This window comes from Pogona vitticeps, chromosome 1, assembly GCF_051106095.1.
Source record: "Pogona vitticeps strain Pit_001003342236 chromosome 1, PviZW2.1, whole genome shotgun sequence".
Classification (NCBI taxonomy): Eukaryota; Metazoa; Chordata; class Lepidosauria; order Squamata; family Agamidae; genus Pogona; species Pogona vitticeps.
Window position 1 is genome coordinate 356,305,781 of NC_135783.1, and position 19,650 is coordinate 356,325,430.

The 19,650-nt window shown below is 50.5% G+C and overlaps 1 protein-coding gene across 3 annotated transcripts; it reads left to right on the forward strand.

Annotated features, from left to right (window-relative positions):
• Positions 1 to 34: 34 nt before the first annotated feature.
• KLHL28 (kelch like family member 28) lies at positions 35 to 13,166 on the forward strand. 3 transcript variants are annotated; one of them, XR_012082743.2, is made up of 6 exons: positions 35 to 306; positions 1,808 to 2,706; positions 5,837 to 6,277; positions 7,497 to 7,705; positions 8,417 to 9,078; positions 10,530 to 13,166. XR_012082743.2 is itself a non-coding variant. In XM_072986954.2 (5 exons), exons 2-5 carry the CDS (start codon positions 1,808 to 1,810, stop codon positions 8,578 to 8,580), a joined length of 1,713 nt encoding a protein of 570 aa, XP_072843055.1. In that variant the 5' UTR covers positions 35 to 306; the 3' UTR covers positions 8,581 to 13,166. The 3 variants fall into 3 exon arrangements, 2 of the variants coding, with proteins under 2 accessions (XP_072843055.1, XP_020670679.1); XM_072986954.2 differs by having other exon boundaries at positions 8,417 to 13,166; XM_020815020.3 differs by lacking the exon at positions 35 to 306 and adding an exon at positions 1,029 to 1,655 and having other exon boundaries at positions 8,417 to 13,166.
• The last annotated feature ends 6,484 nt before the right edge of the window (positions 13,167 to 19,650 follow it).

The window sequence follows — 19,650 nt, forward strand, 5'->3', positions numbered from 1 at the left end:
CGCCTGGAAAGAGCACCAAAGGGGGGGGAAGGGAGGAGGGAAAGAAAGCCTTCCCTTGAAGAGGCCTCGAAGCCTCCCGGGACGGGAGGAGGAAACGAAAACGCCGCCCCCCCCCGGAGTGAAATAGGAGGGGGGAGGGTTTAGGAGGAACGGAGACGGTGGCCGGAAGTGACGTAACCGCCGGCGGCGCTCCTCTTCCTCCTCCTCCTCCGTCCTCCCGCCCGTCTCGTTGTGCCCGAGAGGAGCCCGCGGAGGCGCCCCCGCTCCCCCTCCCCGCCGGGACCGGGCCGCCGTCACGTGACTCCGGTGAGCGGGGGGCCTCCCCTCCCCGCGCGGGAGGCTTTTGTCCAACCCTTCCCCCCCCCGCCCTCCCCCCCACCCCGTCCGCCGCCCCCGCCGCCGCCTTTGGCCTCCGGTTCCCCTCAGGGAGGCCGGCGGGAGGGGGAGGGGAGAGCCAGGAAGGGGGAGGGGGAGGGGGGTTGGAGGTGAGGCGACCCCCCCCCCTCTCCCGCAAAGGGAGAACAGCCACAGGGAAGGACGAATGGGGGGGAATCCCGTGGCAGCCCAAGGACAGCATTAGCATTGGGGGGGGGGAGAGGAGATGATGAGGATGATAGAGAGGAAAGGGTGGTCTCGGGAGGGCGGCGTTGGGTCGGTCTTTCTCTCTCTTGAGGCCCCATCGTGGCTCTTCTATCCAAGGGCCCTTTCGCTGTGGGCCTCCTTCCCCCCCCCCCCGCATGCCCCACTCTTCCCCCTGCATCATCCTTCCTAAGGGATGATAGGTTGTCCAGGGACCTTGCTCACGACCTAGCGTGGGGCTGGACGTCCCCTTTTAGGTTGGCCCTCCATCCCTGATTGCTTCCCAGTCCTGGGGTGGGGTGGGTGGCTGAGTGGGGGGGGGGAGGGATTCGAACCAGAGACTCCCCCTGGCCGTGGGAGAAGCCTGGCGGGGGGGTGCCTCTTGTATGGGGGTTTCCCCGTTAGCCTCCCCCCCCCCCCCCCCCGCTGGCTGGCGATGAGAGAAAGAGCAGGCTTTCTCCGGTGGTCTCGGGAGAGGTGAGAAATCTGGTCCTTTCCATAAGGCTTCTCCAAAGAAGCCTGACCTCGCCTGCAGAGGCAGGGCTGCCTCCTTGGACCCGGGCTCAGGATGTGGCCAGCCGGCTGGCCGTTCAAGCTGCCCTCTTGCTCAGACCTAGAGGAAAACAGCGCACAAGCAGAGCCGCATCGCACCCACACCCGGGCAGGAATGCATGCTTACAAACTTTGCAAAGCAACCTGCCCGTGTAATTGAGCCAAGCTAAAGTTTTGGACTTGAAGATGATGGGCTCGCATCTAGTCGATTCCCTGACTGATGCTGCGTTGTTACTGGAAAGGACAGATCCAGTCAAGGTGGCAAACAGAGGCTTCTGGATCACATTTCCCATCCTCCTGCCGCATCGGTTGTGCCGGCCGGTGCAGGATGGTGGGAGTTAAAGTCCAACCACATCTGGAAGGCCGCATGTTCTCTCACTTCCTCCAGCTGTGGTGCGGCGTTGCTGACCTTTGAGCCAAGATGGCTGGGCAATCCTCTGAAGACCCACTTGCCAAGCCGGGGCTGAGCTGAGCTGAGAGGGTCTGGGAGAAACTTCCTCTGAACGTTCTGATGAACTGGGAATGTAGGTGCCACACAGCTCAGAACGGTGGTGGTATTTCAGGGTGATGCAGCAGTTGCATAAGGGTACAGCGCACGCCGGCCTCTCACGGCGTGCTCCTCTTGAGGCTCCAGTGGCGTTTAACCCTGTGCCTGTCTTCCTCCCTTTCCTCACAGATGGACCCATCGCCTCCAACCTACATGATTGCCAACTTAGCCCCTTTGCATTCGGAGCAGCTCCTGCAAGGCCTGAACCTCCTCCGGCAGCACCATGAACTCTGTGACATCGTCCTCCGCGTGGGGGATGTCAAAATCCACGCCCACAAGGTGGTGCTGGCAAGCATCAGCCCCTACTTCAAGGCCATGTTCAGCGGCAACCTGTCCGAGAAGGAGAACTCGGAGGTGGAGTTCCAGTGCATTGCAGAGGCCGCCCTGCAGGCCATCGTGGAGTACGCCTACACGGGGACGGTCTTCATCTCTCAGGACACCGTGGAGTCGCTCCTGCCTGCCGCCAACCTCTTGCAGATCAAACTGGTGCTGAAGGAGTGTTGCACCTTCTTGGAAAGCCAGCTGGACCCGGGGAACTGCATCGGGATCTCCCGCTTCGCAGAGACCTACGGCTGCCACGATCTCTGCTTGGCGGCCAACAAATACATCTGCCAGAACTTTGAGGAGGTTTGCCAGACGGAAGAGTTTTTCGAACTGACTCATTCTGAGCTGGACGAAATCGTCTCCAACGACTGCTTGAACGTCGTCACCGAGGAGATGGTCTTCTACGCTCTGGAGTCTTGGATCAAGTACGAGGCGCAAGAGCGGCAGAAGTACCTGGCCCAGCTCCTGCACTGTGTGCGGCTTCCTCTGCTGAGCGTCAAGTTCCTCACCCGGCTCTATGAAGCCAATCATCTCATCCGCGATGACCACACCTGTAAGCACCTGCTGAATGAAGCCCTGAAGTACCATTTCATGCCTGAGCACAGACTTTCTTATCAGACGGTTCTGACGACGCGCCCTCGCTGCCCGCCTAAAGTTCTCTGCGCTGTGGGAGGGAAAGCCGGACTCTTTGCTTGCTTGGAAAGGTGAGGAACTATAAGAACTGGAAGAACATTCTTCTTACAACTGGATGTGAGCAATTGCCCCTTGCTGGGGGGGGCAGTGCTCCCTTTTTCCCAAGTCAGAGGGCAATCATTTGTGTGTCTTGGCAGGGGGGCATTAACAAAGCAATCGTTTCATTGGTGGTTGGCAGGGGCACATTCTCTCCCTAGGTCACTGTAGGCCACTAAAGTTGCAAAGCCGGTCTGGAAACATCGCAGGAAGACTACTGGTTGCTATTGCTTTGTAATCGGCAAAAGCCTTCTCAAATTGCAAAGTTCTGAGTTCTGGTGCTTGCATTCACTAGCAGTTGCCCTGCAAGGGAGGGCCATTCATGTAAATGTGTAACAGAGAGGAAGGGCAGAGTACCCAGCACAGCTTTTGGCCTTTAGGTAACGTTCTCTACATTCATCATTTAAGTTCTACCTGTTTCAAGAAATAAATGTGTTTTATATGCTGAGAAGTAGTGAAATAATTCACAATAGAGATGGCAGTGCAGGTGAGATCTAAGGTGAAGTGAAAAACACCAGTTTTCCTGCTAAAACCTGTGGATGATTTGTTTGGCTTTAAGGGGGGGAAAAGGAAGTGGACTTGGCAAAGCGACTTCTTTGTTGACCCTTAGCATTGTCAGTACAACAGTCAAGGAACATGATGGGGTTGAATGCCCTGCCCATTTTTCCTCTCCTGCAGGCACAGGGGCTTGTAGTGGTGGGGAAAGTCCTCGTAGTAGCAGCGGCCACCTGATATCTCACCCCACCCAATGTTTTCTTGCCTTGTTTTCTTGCAGCATGCTGCCCTTTTCTCATGACTTAGGTCATCACCTGGCAGATATGCTTTGATTGTATTCCTGCATTGAGCAGGAGGTTGGACTTGATGACCTTGAAGGTCCCTTCCAAGTTCATGATTCTATGCTTCTGTGACTGGTACTCAGCACCATGCAGTGCTTGTCAACTTGTGTGCTGTGAAATGGAGGGATGCGAAATGTTTGGTGCAGCGACATGAGTTTCTAGGGGGAGACACTGTATTAGAAACTATCCCATTGCTCAAAACCATATGATGACCTGATTTAGCACCACAGCCTCTCAATTTTTCACCCAAAAACCTTGCGGGAACCATTTGCCCTTTAAATACAACACATGCAGCCTGGCTAGCCGGAAGTAGGAAGTGACAGGCGAGTTACTTCCAGTTTCCAGCAATATGCCCACCCCATGAGCGCAACACGCCCACCGTGCATGGGGGGGGGGGGCGGAGATCTGTCTCCGAGGCCCAGTCTTGTCGTTTGTTTGTTTTGAAGAATTGAATTTGATCATGATGGGGGGGAGCACATGACTATTGTAGTGAAAGTAATTCAACACTTTGCACAGAAACGACTGATTAGAATACTTGTCTTAAAAGTTTTTCAAAAGAAAAGGCACTCCTCATTCCTTGCTTTGTTTGCAAACAACTCAATGCTTATGATGTTACATCTGCCAATTCCGTTCCTTCCTTCCTTCAGTGGCCTCAATATGACAAACTCAAATGCTTGTCCCTCCCTTCATCCACTTATTGATGCCAGTTAATTTTATGAAATGTTGGTTGAAATCCAATTTTTCAGCATAGTAGGTTGCACACAAGGAAGGCCAACTAAATACATGTAATTTATAGAGGAGCCAATTCACCAAATCCCCATAGATTAAATGAGCCTACACTAGTTGTGGCTTTACTACACCAAGTAACAGGATTTCAGCCAGTGATTTTTTCCCATGAAAAACTAAGCATTGGAAAGTTTTCTGGACATTTTTTAATTTTGAAAAGTGCTCTTCTATCCCAAATCACTGGTTCAGGTCCTGTTCGCCCACATGTGCCAGACTTACTAAAACGAAAAACAAAAGCTTACACGACAAAAGCTGTGATCCCACTGAGAGTGGAGGTTTATTTCGGTGTATTGTTGTCAGGGTTGGAATCAAGGTGAGGGAGGATTGGAAATCAGGACCTGCTTCTTACGTTTTCACATTCCAAAGAGACTGAGACCGAGCGAGCACTTCTCTGGAATTTTTAGTGACCCCAGGCATCTGGCTCAACACTTCCCCCACCCCTATTTCTTTTTTTGTTTTCCTATGTATTTAGACAAAGCAGCCTATTTTGGTGTACTTTAAAGCCAGCCCTGTTCGGTTTAATGAGGCTTATTCCCAAGAGGTCATTTAGCTTGCAGCTCTGCACATATGAACTCAGCAGTGACTCTCTCAGGTAAATGAGTCTTACTCACTAGAGGTAATATGAGGGCTTCAGCTTCACCGCAGGAATAAAGTCTTCCTTCTGAACATGCTGGCAGGCAGGATCACTTGCAGGACACATTAGACAGAAGCATTCTCTTCTTGGGTTTAGAAAACACGAGTCTCTTCATTTTCCTTTACGTTTGAGTTAGAAGTGGTTAACTGATGGAAAGATGGAGTCTGCTTCTAGGATTTTTCCTTGCTTGGTGTCTCTTTGTGAATGGTAGTGAGCACAAGAGGGAATCCTGTAAACCATCTTGACTGCTGACATTGGTGTTACGAAGATGCAGGCCAACCATTGCTATGGAAAGCTTGGCTTCTTTGTTCCTGCCTGCAAGTTAAGCATGATACGGCAAGGCAGTGTTGGTCATTTCATGGGTAGAGAAGCAATATCCCATATTCATAAACCATAGGTTTTTAAAAGCATCGAATCCTCTGCTAAAACGAGCAAACGACTCTTAAATCTGCCAGAGTTCACTCTGTTTTGCTGAGGATAGTGACTCTCGTTTGGTTCCACCTCTGTAGCAGAATGTGTCTTTCTGCAAGCACTAGTGTTTTCCCCCGTGTCTGGTCTCAGATAACATTAGGCAAATACCAGCACACTTATTTCAATTACACATTGAACTAAACCAGCACAGTTATTTTAACAGTTTGCTGTGACTCTTTTCTTGCCCCCTTTTACAGTTGGCATCTTGTTTGTTCACTGTTTAAAAGACATTTTAAACATCAGCTGACTCTGCCTGTGGAAAAATCTACTTTGAGCTAGGAGATTTGAGATGCAAGTGTTTTGAATTCAACATTTCTCACATTGGTCGGTTTCAGCTTTGTCCTGTGAACGGTTTTCCTTCCATTTCTCCTTCTCTAGTGTGGAAATGTACTTTCCTCAAAATGACGCCTGGATAGGACTGGCACCTCTAAGCGTCCCTCGCTATGAATTTGGAATCTGCGTCCTGAACCAGAAGGTCTACGTGATCGGAGGGATAACTCCCATGTGTCAGGGCATTGACTGTCGGAAACATGAAAGCTCCGTGGAATGCTGGGATCCCGATACAAACACCTGGACGACCCTTGAAAGTATGAACGACAGCCGGAGCACCCTCGGAGTCGTGGTTCTCTCCCGGGAAATCTACGCCCTGGGCGGGTACGATGGGCAGTCGTACCTCCAGTCAGTGGAAAAGTACATTCCGAAGGTGAAAGAGTGGCAACCGGTGGCACCCATGAGTAAAACCCGGAGCTGCTTTGCAGCCGCCGTTCTGGATGGCATGATCTACGCCATTGGCGGCTACGGGCCTGCCCACATGAACAGGTAAGGAGAGAAGGCAGGAGGTTCTTCTTTTAGGATTGACCTTGTTTCTGTCCTGCTCTCCTCCTAGAAGGAGACCCTACACCAGCCTGCTCAGAAACGGGCTCTGTTACCCACGTGCAAGAGGTTTCCGACAAACAACCTGCTGTTCCTTTCTGGGGGCTTCGCTAATGCTTGGGCCGGAGAATTCATCCAAGCACTTTCGTCCTGCCTTTAGCTAAAGGTGCTAGTAGGGTTTGACATGTTTTTCTTCAGTCAAGGTGTGCTTTGGAAGGTGTGTCTGAGCTCTTGGGGTGAACCCGCGTGGCTTTCTAAGTCGACCCGCTTTATCTGGAGGTGGTCAGAATAGTCTCTGCCCTCACCCTTCTCCCCACAAGGCGCGTGAGAAGAACTTTGGAGAGAGGACGAGAGAGTCCTTTACCCTCATGCTCTTCTGCCTCCAGAGGTCCAGCAGAAGCATGCAGAGGAACCCACTTCCCCTTTCCCTCAGATCCCTACAGGGCCTGTGAGAACTGACAGGGAATATTTGCACAGCGGCTGTGTGGCGTGGAAGTGTTTGCTACTGGAAACCTGCTGGGTGGGCTCTCCTCTTCCCCCCCCCGGGATACGTAGATGGGCAAGACCCAAGGCATCTGGCCCGCAGGGGTGGGAACCTAAGACGCAGTGGGATCCCCGGTTTCTCATAGCCCACGTTGAACCTTGCTTGAGAGCCATTCTTCTCACAGGGACGACACAACCCAGACGTCGCAAGCACTGCATTCCGGAGCTGTGGCCCTCATCTCTTGAAAGGGGGATCTTCTGTCAAGGCTGGGTTCAACTCAGACGTGTCCCTCTTTTCCTTCTCAGTGGCAGCCGCCTCGATAAGCCTCTCTCTGTGTGTGTGTGTGTGTGTGTGTGTGTGTGTGTGTGTGTGTGTGTGTGTGTGTGTGTGTGTGTGTGTGTGTGTGTGTGTGTGTGTGAGAGAGAGAGAGAGAGAGAGAGAGAGAGAGAGAGAGAGAGAGAGAGAGAGAGAGAGAGAGAGAGAGAGAGAGAGAACTCAAGGCCAATGATTCCTGCACTACCCCTTAAAGGTGTGCTGTCGCTTCCTTGAAAAGGGACTTCCAAACGGCAGGGAAGTCCCTCCTGGATGCGTTTGAAACAGCCTCTTGAGGTACTCCTCTTTTTTTTCTTTCTTTTTTACAAATGGCTTTCTTTGACCTCTGCTGTTTGTCTGCCTCTGCAGCGTGGAGCGTTACGATCCGAGCAAGGACTCCTGGGAGGCAGTAGCTCCAATGTCTGAAAAAAGGACAAATTTTGGCGTCGGGGTCATGCTGGGCTTCATCTTCGTGGTCGGGGGGCACAACGGCGTTTCCCACTTGTCCAGCATTGAGCGATACGACCCGCACCAAAACCAGTGGACTGTGTGCCGGCCGATGAAGGAGCCCAGAACAGGTAGGAAGCATTCTGAAAGTTACTTTCCGCTAGTTACATGTTGCTTGCTTATTTCACCAAGGTTTTAAGGGATTGACCTTTTTTAAGGCCTCATGCCGCAGGAGAAGGCTTATGAGAGGTGCATCTATCAGAATTGGCCCACTGTCTCGGCATTCTATTCAGATTCTGGGTTTATTTTATTTATTTTTTTATTTAACTGATATGCCACCCACTCTACCCAAAGTTCTCTGGGCAGCTTACAACAATTAAAACACAAAAAATAGATAAAACGGTTAAAATACAATTAAAATATATAGTCTAAAAATTGCCATCAGGACCCACAGCTGATGTTTTTCAATTAAAAGCCTTCTGGAACAGGAAGGTTTTGACCTGGCACCAAAATGTCATCAGCGTCGGCGCCAGACAAATCTCAGTCAGGAGAGCATTCCATAGTCTGGGGGCAGCTGCCAAAAAGGCCCTTTGTCTGCAAGCCGTCTCTCTTACCTCCTTGAGGGACGGCTCTTTCAAAAGGGGCCCCTGACTAGTTCCCTAGTGGCCCCACCACTCACCAGCGGCGCAGCTCGATTCTGGACCAGTTGCAGTTGCCGGACCGTCTTTCTCTTGTTCTCTCGCTTATCTTTTCCCTGCCTTGTGGTTTTATTAAAAGCACTGATAGCCTCCTGTTCAGCATGTCTTTGCTCTCTGTTTCTCCTCCTCTCCCTACTCCAACAGGCGTTGGTGCTGCCGTTATTGACACCTACCTTTATGTTGTGGGCGGACACTCAGGATCCTCTTACCTGAACACTGTGCAGAAATACGACCCCATCTCAGATACCTGGATGGACACCGCTGGGATGATGTACTGTCGGTGCAATTTTGGCTTGACTGCCCTTTGAAGAAGGCCCCCTGAGGACTCAAGGGGTACAGTCCGTGCCCAGCCTGTGGAGACCAGAAGCTGCCTTTCTTCCGCCGGGAGAAAGAAACGATGGCTTTGTTGAAAGTCAGGCAGGAGAGCCCAGCCGAGCCTTGTTCCTGGCTGTTGATGGTCGGAGAGAAGGCACCAGGAGAAAGGGAGCCCGGCTGTTTGTTTCTCACACGGATCCATCCCTGACGTGGAATGCTGGGTCCTCCGCAGAAGCAGCGCTGGAGTGTGGCCTGAGGCCGGCGTAGATCCTCCCCAACTCAGTAGTTAGACCGCTTCCATCTCTTTCTCCTCTGCCTGATGTAGGTATCCTTGCTAGGGACACGGGTCCCTGGAGCATGCCGCACAAAGAGACTTTCATGGTAGCTGTCCGGCTCTGTCTTTGCATTGAGAAAGCACCGTGGCTTCACAGTTTTTTATGAACCGTTAACTAAAGGGCTGCCTTTCCCTCTCCTTGTCCCCATTACTCAAGGTTTGTAAATAATCGACACCATCGTCTGCTTGCCTGTAATTGCCACCCACTCACTCTTACCCTGGTTTTCGGCTACTGGCTGGTGGGGGTTTGAGCATTAGAAGAACAGGGGTCAATATTTCAAGTTGGCCGGCTTAATGCCTTTTCAGCCCTCTTTTGTTTGGGCTATCCTGCATGTGTGAAATGTGACTCTTTCACCGGAGTCCTTATCTCAGGGGGAAGATCTGTAGCTTGAAACCCAGAGAGAGAGAAAGAGAGAGAGAGAGAGAGAGAGAATGTTAAGTCAGCAAATGTTCCCATGCCGCTTGGGTTTTCTAAAAGGATACGTCAGGAGTTTTCCAGCAGCCCTGTAAATAGTTCACAAAGATTGCAAGTGCCCCTCTGTGTCAACTAGCCAATACATACAGGATGGTAAAAAAACATATGGCCAAGTTTTGAGAGCATCCTGGCTGTCGTGTGGTGCCAAAAGATAAGGTTTCTAATAGAAACAGAGACCTGCCCTTCTCCGTGCACTGAGTCGCCTATCAATTAGGAGAGGCTTCTGTCCAAGGGACTATCTGTGAGAGCGCAGCACACAGATGTTTGGATGAAGCCATGGCCAGCCCACCCTTGTTTGGTGGCCCGCACCTTAGACAGTGAATGCACCCTATCAAAAAAGCGGTAGGTGCTTGCAACCCTCTTGCTTTTCCTGCCTCTGTCTGCCAGTGAAAAACCTCTGAAATGCTAACAGTTTTGGTTAGATTAGTTCATTTAGGGAAATGGAATTTCTGCAGATCTTTAATGGGCATGGCAGAGAGATCATTTTTTCTGCCTCGGACAGGTCTTGTCTTTTAAACAGGAATGTAATAGGTAGCACGCACGCACACACACACACATATACGTCTCTCACAATGGGCTTGGCTGGAGGGAGCTGATGAAGGCTGTAATTGGTATGTAGCTGATGGCCGGACAGCCCCCACCTTTACTGAATCAAACTGAAATCTAAAAGCCCTATCTTCCAGGTATCCTGAAATTTCCTGAGAAGTTCTGAGGGAGTAAAGCAGACAGGTATATTTTGAATCTTGTTTCACCTGAAAGATGACTAAAACTAGAAAGGTGCAAATTTGCTGGCGTGTTTTGATCACAGTTCCTAGCATTCTAGTAGTCTTTGTCCACAAAACCACGAATCTTTACACCTCCGACGGAAACTATATAACCCACCAGTTTGTCTGTTTGGTTCTTCTGCTTTGTACCAGGAGCTTTGCTTTAATTTACTGTGGTGTTCCCCTTTCCCCCCCTCTTTTTTTATTTTATTTTTTACAGATTTTCCCCTTCTGTTCTCCATTTACCATGTTCCTCCCCTCTGCTCCCATTTTCCATATTGATGAACAGGCAATAATATCATTAGAGTGCAGAGTTTGGTTTTGGTTGGCTTGTTCTAACCTTTTTTTTTCTTTCCGTGAACCTAAAAGGTGGGACGATGGGCGGACTTGCTTGTTCCATATTCCTGGCACGCGGAAACGCTGCCAAGGCTCCCTCTTCTTCCAGCGGTCAAATGCTCAGACTAAAACTCCTCGAGAGGTTTGTTTGCAGGTTCATGTGGATGGGCGACAGGTCTCCGGAATTCCCCACAAATCCACACACCTCTGCTTCAAGCTCAGAGCCTACGTATACAAAAACAAAGCTGCAGCTTGAACATCCATCCTAGGAAGTCCTGAAACCCCTCCTCTCCAGATACTGCCAGAGTCCAGGAGAATTTTTGAGCAGCTACCCGATGTATAGCCTTCTCTCTCTCTCTCTCTCTCTCTCTCTCTCCCCCGAGGTGTTTCTGAGGGACTTCTCGGTTCTTACTGCGCAGCAATAATAACCTGATGCAACCTTTGCAGTTACCTTTTTTTTACACATGATGGTGCATTTATGGCATTCTCATCCCGTTTATTCCACCAAGGCTGTCTGGGAACATTCTCACAGTTGTGAAGAACACTAGAAGCTATGACCGCAGGCCACCAAAGCCGATGCCTTGTTTGGGCCGCTTCATTTCAGCCAGAGAAGAAGATGCTTGATGAAACCGTTAGACATGCTGGTCTCGGTCCAAGATGAGTTTGAGGAGGAGTGGACTGAAGACACGAAGGCATTCCGTAGAGTTCTGGGATGGAAGGGGGCACCTCTAGGCGCAGAATAAAGGCTGTGAGACAGAACTGAAGTTTAAATCGTGCAGAAGGAAAAATGGCCATGAAGGAGCTGCCACCTCTGCTGGCGGCAAAGAACCCACCTGACTCTGGCGTGGCCTGCCGTGTCCTCGTGGTCCTTACGGAGCTTTAACTGCCGGAGGTGGGTCGTGAAACTTCTCAGAGCCAAGGACGTTTCTGGAAAGAACAACTCAGTCCTGGCCGTGGCAGAATGCAGTGTTCCCGAATGGACCTGCCGGTTCACCACGATCTATCCATGTCTGGTCCACCCAGCGGGGAACCGCGAGCCCCCTCTGCCCTTCCCAGGGTGGCCAGGTGTGAAGAAGACAGCCTCTTGCAGTCTGATGACACCCAGAGAGCAGTGCTCGGCCCGTCTCGGCAGAGGAAGGCTCGGTTCATCTTCAAGCAGCATCATTTCCCCCACTCTGTTACTCTAGGGCCCATGGGCTGCCCCGTGAGTCAGTCTTGTCGGTCAGCTGAGCTAACAAAACAGTTGAATTGATCCAAGGGCCCCCCGCTGCGTGTTTGCGGGCAGGCTTGCTTTGCCTTAAGGATACGGACTAACTGTGTCCAAGTAATAATAATAACAATAATAAGAATAAAATTTTAGAAGTTAATGAAGAGGCTAGGAAACTGTTTAGTTACTCCAGGCTGAGTTAAGACTGAACTCACTCAGGCAGTAGTCAAAGAGAGGGCATTTCCCGGACGATCCTTGTGCCTGTTTCCTTGGGGGTTCGGGGTGGGTGGCAGCTTCGTTTTGCTCTTTCCCTGAAATGCCCAAGCAGGAAAGTTGGACAGGCTGGCCCTAACACTTGAAAGCTGCAATAAGTGTACCCTAGTTGAACAACATCCGTGTCTTCTCATGATGTTCTACTGAAACATTTGGGGCAATGTTTTAATGCTCAAGGAGAAGCACTTTACATCATACTGTCTGCTCGTGTTTCCTTTGATTTTGGGAAAATAAGGATTAGAGACACTGCTTTGGGTGCACGTTAGGGACATATGTATGGCCAGGGATGTGCATGCGTGCACGCATGTCCATTATCTGTGTGTACATCATTACTATCTGTTTGGGGAATCGCCTCTGCATCACAAAAAGTTGTTTCTCATGCCAGCCTCTCTCATTTGGTGGGAAGTGTTCTTCAGTCTGTCCTGAATATCATAGCCTTCCGTCCATCCGTCAATGGCCAGCCAAGAAACAGAAGGCGGGGTGGGGGTGAGGGGTCTGGCCTAGGCATGCTGTCGAGAGGGTGCCCGAAAGACAGTTTTTTGAGGAGCTCCGCTGGCAGGCTCCCACCGTCGGGCGTTGCAGCCGATGGCCCTGGTCTCCCGGACTTGTCCTGTGTCCTCATTCCTGCCCTCCAGAGAACCCTCTGCCTTCATGGCTGCTTTGCAATGCCTTCCCTTTGCGTGGGAACTCCCTCCCTCCCTCCCTCTCCGCTTGCCTTAAGTCCCTCTTGAATTCATCACAGAACCAGGTGGGGAGTCCTCTTTTTTGCCTTACCATATGCTGCATTCTCGCCTCCCTGGCCCAGGGCAATCGTAGGTTTCTGCAAGATTCCAACCCCCCCCCCCCCCCAAATTATCTGCCACAGGGTTTTCTGGCCTGCACTGAGAAGGGGTTTTCTCTTGGGTTTCTGCCAGGTGACCAGTCTAGCTTGAGGGATGTTGGCAGTTCTGTCTTCATGCCTCCCAGCAGGGCTTCATTCGTCTCTCTAGCCACACACTCACCCCCCCCGTTCCCACCCACCCACCCCGCCCACTCCACCCACCCCGCAAAGGGGCATTTGAGTTGAGTGGGAAACTGATCGGCTTCTGCCTTTTTTTCTTTGCTAAATGTGACGACGCTCTGTTCTCATTGTGACGATGCTTCATTTGAATGTGCAACGTTTATTAAAATAAATCCAGGAAAACAAAACAGCACGCTGGGTGGCTTCGTGTTCTTTTAAGGTAATTCTGACCTTTCCTTGCACGTAGGGGTTCATTTCTTCATTCATTTCGTGTCTTTGCTCGGTGTTTCTAACTCGTCTCTGTCCCCTATCAAAGCAAGAGTAATAAGTACACCTGGCAGTAAATCCCGGTGACCGTCGGGAGACACCCCCCCCCCCCCGAGTAAACAGATTTGAGTTTGAGTTAACTGCTGTGCTATTTATTTATTTAAAATATTTTTACCCCACCTTTCTCCTCAAGAGGACCCAAGGTGGCTCACATCATTAAAGAGACAATATTAAACTAAAAACAATGAAGTACAAATATTTTTAAAAGAATTAAGAATTCTATTAGAAATGATAAAATGAATTCTAAAGACACATTTATAAACAATCCATTTAAAGCAAGTGTGCTTGTGCTTGTCAAAATCCTTTCACATGTTTTTTTTAAAAATTAAACCAGACTTCCAGCATCTTCACCTGAGTGGACACAGCCATCGTCCAGCGGGCAAGCTTTTGTGTGCTTAATCAGAAGCAAGCCCTCTTGCTGTGGTAGATTCACAGGCTGTTAGATCAGCTCCAATTTGTGGCTACCCTTGCTAAGATTTTCCAGGAACAGCGTAGCACTCAGAGGCCCTTGACTAGTCGGTCCCTCTTTGCAGTGTCACACAAAAGTCACCTTGCAGCTTGCCCAAGGCCACACAAGACTGTTTTATTTATTTATTTATTTATTTATTTTATTTATATCCCGCCTATCTAGTCGATAGACCACTCTAGGCGGCTTACAACATGGGGTGACACTATAAAAACAAAAGAGTTACATAATAGAAAACTTTCAACCGTTGGGTTAAAACATTAGGAAAGAAAAGAGAAGGGGATCGGAATTAATTAGGAGGGAAGGCCTGCCGAAACATCAATGTTTTTAATTGCTTTTTGAAAATACCGAGCGAGGGGGCCGCGCGAATATCAGGGGGAAGGTTGTTCCAGAGGCGAGGAGCCACCGCCGAGAAGGCCCGATTTCTTGTCTTTTCTTTCCGGGCCTCCCTCGGCGTTAGGCTCCTCAGCCTCACCTCCTGGCTCGCGCGAGTGACACGGGTAGATCTTGGTGGTAGAAGGCGTTCCGCCAAGTATCGAGGCCCTAAACCGTTTAGGGCTTTGTACGTAAGCGTCAACACTTTGAAGTCGATGCGGAATCTGATGGGCAGCCAATGCAATGCGGCCAGAGTGGGTGTGATGTGTTGGAATTTTTTCACCCCGCTGAGGAGTCTGGCCGCCGCATTCTGCACCACCTGAAGTTTCCGCAACAGCCTCAAAGGCAGCCCCACGTAGAGCGCATTACAGTAGTCTAATCTTGAGATTACGAGTTTTGTTTTTTCCTTCCACTGGAGACCCAGGGAGAATCCATCTCTGGACACGGGTGCCCCCATCTCACTGAGCTCTCCAGCCCGTCGTGCTTGCTTGTAAATGGGTTTAGATTGACTGGATCTACACAGATGCATGCACAGTACATAAATATCAAGCCTACGTGCGTATTCCTTCTCTTCTGGAGTAGATTTTAACACCCTCCCTTCAGTCCCAGGTTCTGAACTGAATCTGCCCGGAAGGGGTGTGAAGCCGAATAGGCCGTTGAGGGCAGGAAATGGGCATTACATCGCAATCATGGTATTGCTAAACCTGTTTAACCTTCAGAAGTCAACTAGAATGACTGTGTGCAGAGAAGCTGAAAGTTCTCCATCAGCGTAATCACCGAGGACCCATCTCGTTGTGACTCAACTGCTAACCAAAAAACAAGCTGTGGTCTTTTAATTCATTTTATTCCTACACCTTTCTCCCCCATAAAGAAAGAGGGCCTGAAACATGCAGTTAAATGCAGCTATTAAAAAAGCAGGCAGGCAGACTGTGAGATTAAAACAGCCACTGATCTTTGCTATTTTATTTATTTATTAGATTTATACCCCACCCCTCTAGACCATACAACATCTCTCATTAAAGTGCTTCCTTATCAACTGCTGAACGAGTGTCTGAACAGAAAGTTCTTTGCCGACTGGCAAAAGAAGAAGCAGGGAGGACAATCTGGCCTACCTCGCAGGGAGTTTCCCGGGCAGGCTGCAACGACCATGAAACATACATATTCCACGGTGATCATCTGAGGAGGCTCATAAACATACCAAGGTGCCTTGTGCCAATTCAATTAAATCAGCGTTGTCTGCTGTGACTGGCAGGTATCCTCACCGGAAGGAGCATATATACCTTTGCCATCATCTGGGATTACTATAAATCGAAGGCAGGATTTTCCCTCTCTCCGTCTTGTTTAATCATCATAGCCATGAACCTTCCTGCCCCACCCCACCTCTGCTGGCTTTGACCACTGTTTAAATACATCCTCCTCCAGCAGGCTTTTTCTACAGTACTCTCACGCACTATCACTTTAATTTTCTCCGTTAATACCCCCGACATCTGGGCCCAGATGACAGGAATCCGTAAATGGCATTATGAACAGCAGGCAACCCCCCAAGGGAGGGAGGGTCACCAGCCAGAAGTAAGACCAAAACAACGGTTATGATGAGCAGAGAGCCCTTTGCAACCCGGGGATCAACCTCAGGCTCTCTTCCTGGGATGGAGAGCCCGGACACGCGGCCAGATCCGCACTGCAAATGGGAAGCACCCAAAACTGGGAGACGTGGAGGCTTCCCATTTCCTTAGTGGGAGGTCTCTTTTAGCAAGGACCTCTCGGAGGGCAGAGGCTGATATGCTATCCTTCCCTTTACGGCCACCCAAATAAAGGTTTTCGAGGTCTCTAAGAAGTTCAAGGAACGGCTTCCCCAGCGTGACCCACCTCAGTTTCCATGGCCAAGTGGGGATTCGGACCCCACTCCCTCGGGCCCAGGTTTGACCCTCTGCCAGTTTCATCACACCGACTCAAGGGTCTCTGTACTGTCCTTGGTGTCAAATTTGCCTTCAGAAATTCATGCAGGAACGCCTCCTTCCTCCTGGGCATCCATGCCAAGGCGTTCCCAAAGGGAGAGTGGGAGAAGAGGCAGGCGGAGGAGGCCCTTCTTGCCGGGGTACCCATTCCATCAATCAGGCAGGAAGCCTCAGGCAGAAGGGGAGGCAGAGTTGTGTACAAAGCATGGCCGAACGGACATCAACAGAGAAAGAGAAGCCGGGAACGGGAAAATGGGGTTGGGTTTACGATCGCTCGAGCCCGACCCTCCCCCCAAGCCGGGACTTTCCCCCAGAACTCTATCCCACCTCCCTTGCCATCGTCCGAGACCAGCCTCACTCCGAACGGGGACTTCAGTCAAAATACAGTATGACATGAGAGAATAAAACTTTGGGAGAAGGGATGCCAGGAGAGAGATGTGTGTTAAAAATGGAGTTCGCCATGTTGGAAAACAAAACTTGAAATTAAAAGTGAAGTTGTGCATAAAACGTCCACCGGGAAGGGTGATGTTGGGGAGGAAACAGATAGAAAGAGCCCTCCCACACACACACAGAGGGAGTAAACTGGAGGATGGCCTTTGAGGAAGCACCTGTTTTGACCTGAGGCCGGAGCTCAACCACCAGGGACATCATCCGCCTGTGTTCGGGTCTCTCCTGGGGAGGCCAGGACGGACGCAGGCCTGCTCGGTCTCTTGCATCGGAGTCCTCCATCCGGTCTCGACCGGCTGGATTCTCACAGGTTTTTTTGCAGGAGGCAGAAGCCGCTGCAGCCACCATCCTCTGGTTGCATAGCCTTTGGACACTCCTCTAATCCTCCACTGTCTTCAATGCACCTCTGGGCACGTGCCAAGGGCCTCTTTCTGCAGGCTGAACGAGGAGAGGCAGCCACCCTCCCATTTTGAATCCCAGTGAAGGACTTCTTTCCTTCCGGCCTGACTAAACTGAGATGATTCCATTTTGAAAGCAGCAACTAGTCCCTAGACTCACGTCCGTTTCTCCTTCCTTCAACTAAACAGCCGCGAACTCAGAAATGGTCCCTTTTCCATCTGCTCCCTCTGGCTGTCTGCCAGCAGAAAGAGAGGGCCTCGCTTCTGCCAACATCAACAGCCTCTCCCCAGATGCAGGTTCACGGCAGACAACAGGCACATTGCTGAGTCTAGCGCCAGGCGATTGGGCTGCCCGCCTAATAATATCTGAGGATTGCTCAGCTGTCATTGCAGAAGAACATCTAGCTTCATTAGGACCCATCTCAAGGGAGATGTGGAAAAGTTCGGAGAAACCTCAGCCATAGAAAAACAAGTCCTGCAAAATTTCCAAATACAGTGGGGTCTCTACTTAAGAACAATCCAACTTAAGAACAGCTCCGTTTGCTAAATTTTGCTTCTACTTGAGAACAAAAATCCAAGATAAGAACAGGAAAAAACCTTTATTGCTCTTTTTTTAACCTTAGGTCATCTTAGGTTAAAAAAAATTCTCCCCCTAGTGATAGAGTACATATTAACCAGCTTTGCATTAGTTCCTATGGGAACTAATGCTTCAATGTACGAACGCACCTCTACGTAACAAAAAAACAGCCAGAACGGATTAATTGGTTTTCAGTCCATTCCTATGGGAAATTAAGAACGTTTCAACTTAAGAACACCATTCCAAAACGGATTAAGTTCTTAAGTAGAGGTTCCACTGTAGTTTCTATGGACGGAAAAGAGCAGATACGGATTAAATGGTTTTCAATGCATTCCTATGGGAAATGCAGATTTAACATAAGAACTTTTCCACTTGAGAACCACCTTCCAATAAGGATTAAGTTCTTAAGTAGAGACCTCACTGTAGCATATTAAGGTCGCAGATTACTTTATTGCTTTGATGCAGTGGATCTAGGATCAAACCAAGGCAGAACTTTTTTGGAAGCAGACACAATGAAATAGAGGCCATCCTGCTTTGGGAACATCATGAAGGAAGGCAGGATTCTCCTGGCCGGGGGGTGGGGGGAGGGCAATGCTGGGAAAGGAGGAAGGCAGCAGGAAAAGATAAGATAGACTGACTCCATAAAGGAAAAGCCACTGGTTTGAGTTTTCAAGAGCTGAGCAGGGCAGTTGAGGACAGAGAAGACCTATTGGAGATGGCTCATTCAGAGGGCCACGGCCATTTGGAGGCAACTTGACAGCCCATCACCACAGCCATTAATTCTATGAAAGATGGATTCCTCATTTGTTAATATGGCCAAATCCGACTGCCTTTATTTTTGGAATCTTACAGGGGTGATTGTTGTAGGTTTTCTGGGCTGTCTGGCCATGTTCTGGAGGTTTTTCTTCCTAACATTTCGCCAATCTTTGTGGCCATGGGCATCTTCAGAGGACAGAACTCTGTGTTCTGGTGTCGTGTGTGGGATAGTTGAGTATTTGCAGCTGTGGGATCAAGTTTTTGTCCTTTTCAGACTGGGTGATTATGGTGATCAGGTTGGGGGTTTTTTGGTTATGGGTGTATTGTTGTGATGGAGGGGGAAAGAATACTCAACTACCTCACACACTGCACCAGAACACAGAGTTCTGACCCCTGTCCTCTGAAGATGCTGGCCAGAGACTGGGGAAACGTTTAGGAAGAAAAATGTTATGGCCAAACAGCCCGAAAGACCTACAACGATTGGATCCTGGCTGTGAAAGCCTTCGCGAATACATGACAGGGGTGAGTTTGGGGACAGCCACGGTGAGCACCTCTGCTTCCACATTTACTCCTACAGCCCTGCTAAGAAGAAGGCGGCCTGTCAGTCTATTGCTCTCTCTTTTGCACCTGGGAAAGGTCAAGAACGAATCTTGGCAAAGGCCCTGAAGCCAAGACAAGAGCGGTCTGCCCTCAGCCGTGCGTGTGGAACGATAACACTTCTCACCTCCAGAGCAAAAAGCCCCTGGTCTGTGCCCTGTAGGAAACACATGGAGGTGGCTGAGAGCTGGAGTCCGCAGGCCCCGGTTGGGAGTTCGATTCCCCGCTGTGTGCCTTCCTGGGAGAAGAGCCAGCCTGGGTGGCCCTGGGGCAAGCTCCCCGGTGGTCCCGAAACACACCAACACACACGCACACCACAAAAAGGAGGGGATGGGAATCGACTCCTCAGCGCTTGGTGCCCAGACTACTCTGGCGAAGGTCCGGATCGAGGCCACCCAGCTGGGTGCCCTTGCCTTGCTGCCCTTTAAACAGCTTCGTGTGTCGGGAGGGGGCCACTTTCTGGGCATCGTGCGAAGCCTCTTTTGAGTTCAGAGCCGGGGGGGGGGAGGGGGGGTCGCTCCCTTCCAGCGGATGCCCTGAGGTTTGCACCGGGGGGGGGGGGTTGTCCGTGAGGATGCATCCCCCTGGGGGCGGGGGGGGGAAGCATCGGGCCCCTTGGCCACCCTCGTCTCCCCTGACGGGGGGTAGCGAGACACGCTCCGTTCTTAAGACTACAACGCCCAGAATCCCCCCCCATTCCGCACACTCTCCCGCTCCATATCCTGGCAGTGGCGGGGGGGGGGCTTTTTAAAGGCTTCCTCTTCTTCTTGGCCTTT

Coding starts and splice junctions, on each gene's coding strand:
- KLHL28 (XM_072986954.2), top strand. CDS start 1,808: ATGGACCCATCGCCTCCAACCTACATGATTGCCAACTTAGCCCCTTTG. Junction 2,707..5,836: donor CTCTTTGCTTGCTTGGAAAG/GTGAGGAACTAT, acceptor CTCCTTCTCTAG/TGTGGAAATGTACTTTCCTC. Junction 7,706..8,416: donor GATGAAGGAGCCCAGAACAG/GTAGGAAGCATT, acceptor CTACTCCAACAG/GCGTTGGTGCTGCCGTTATT.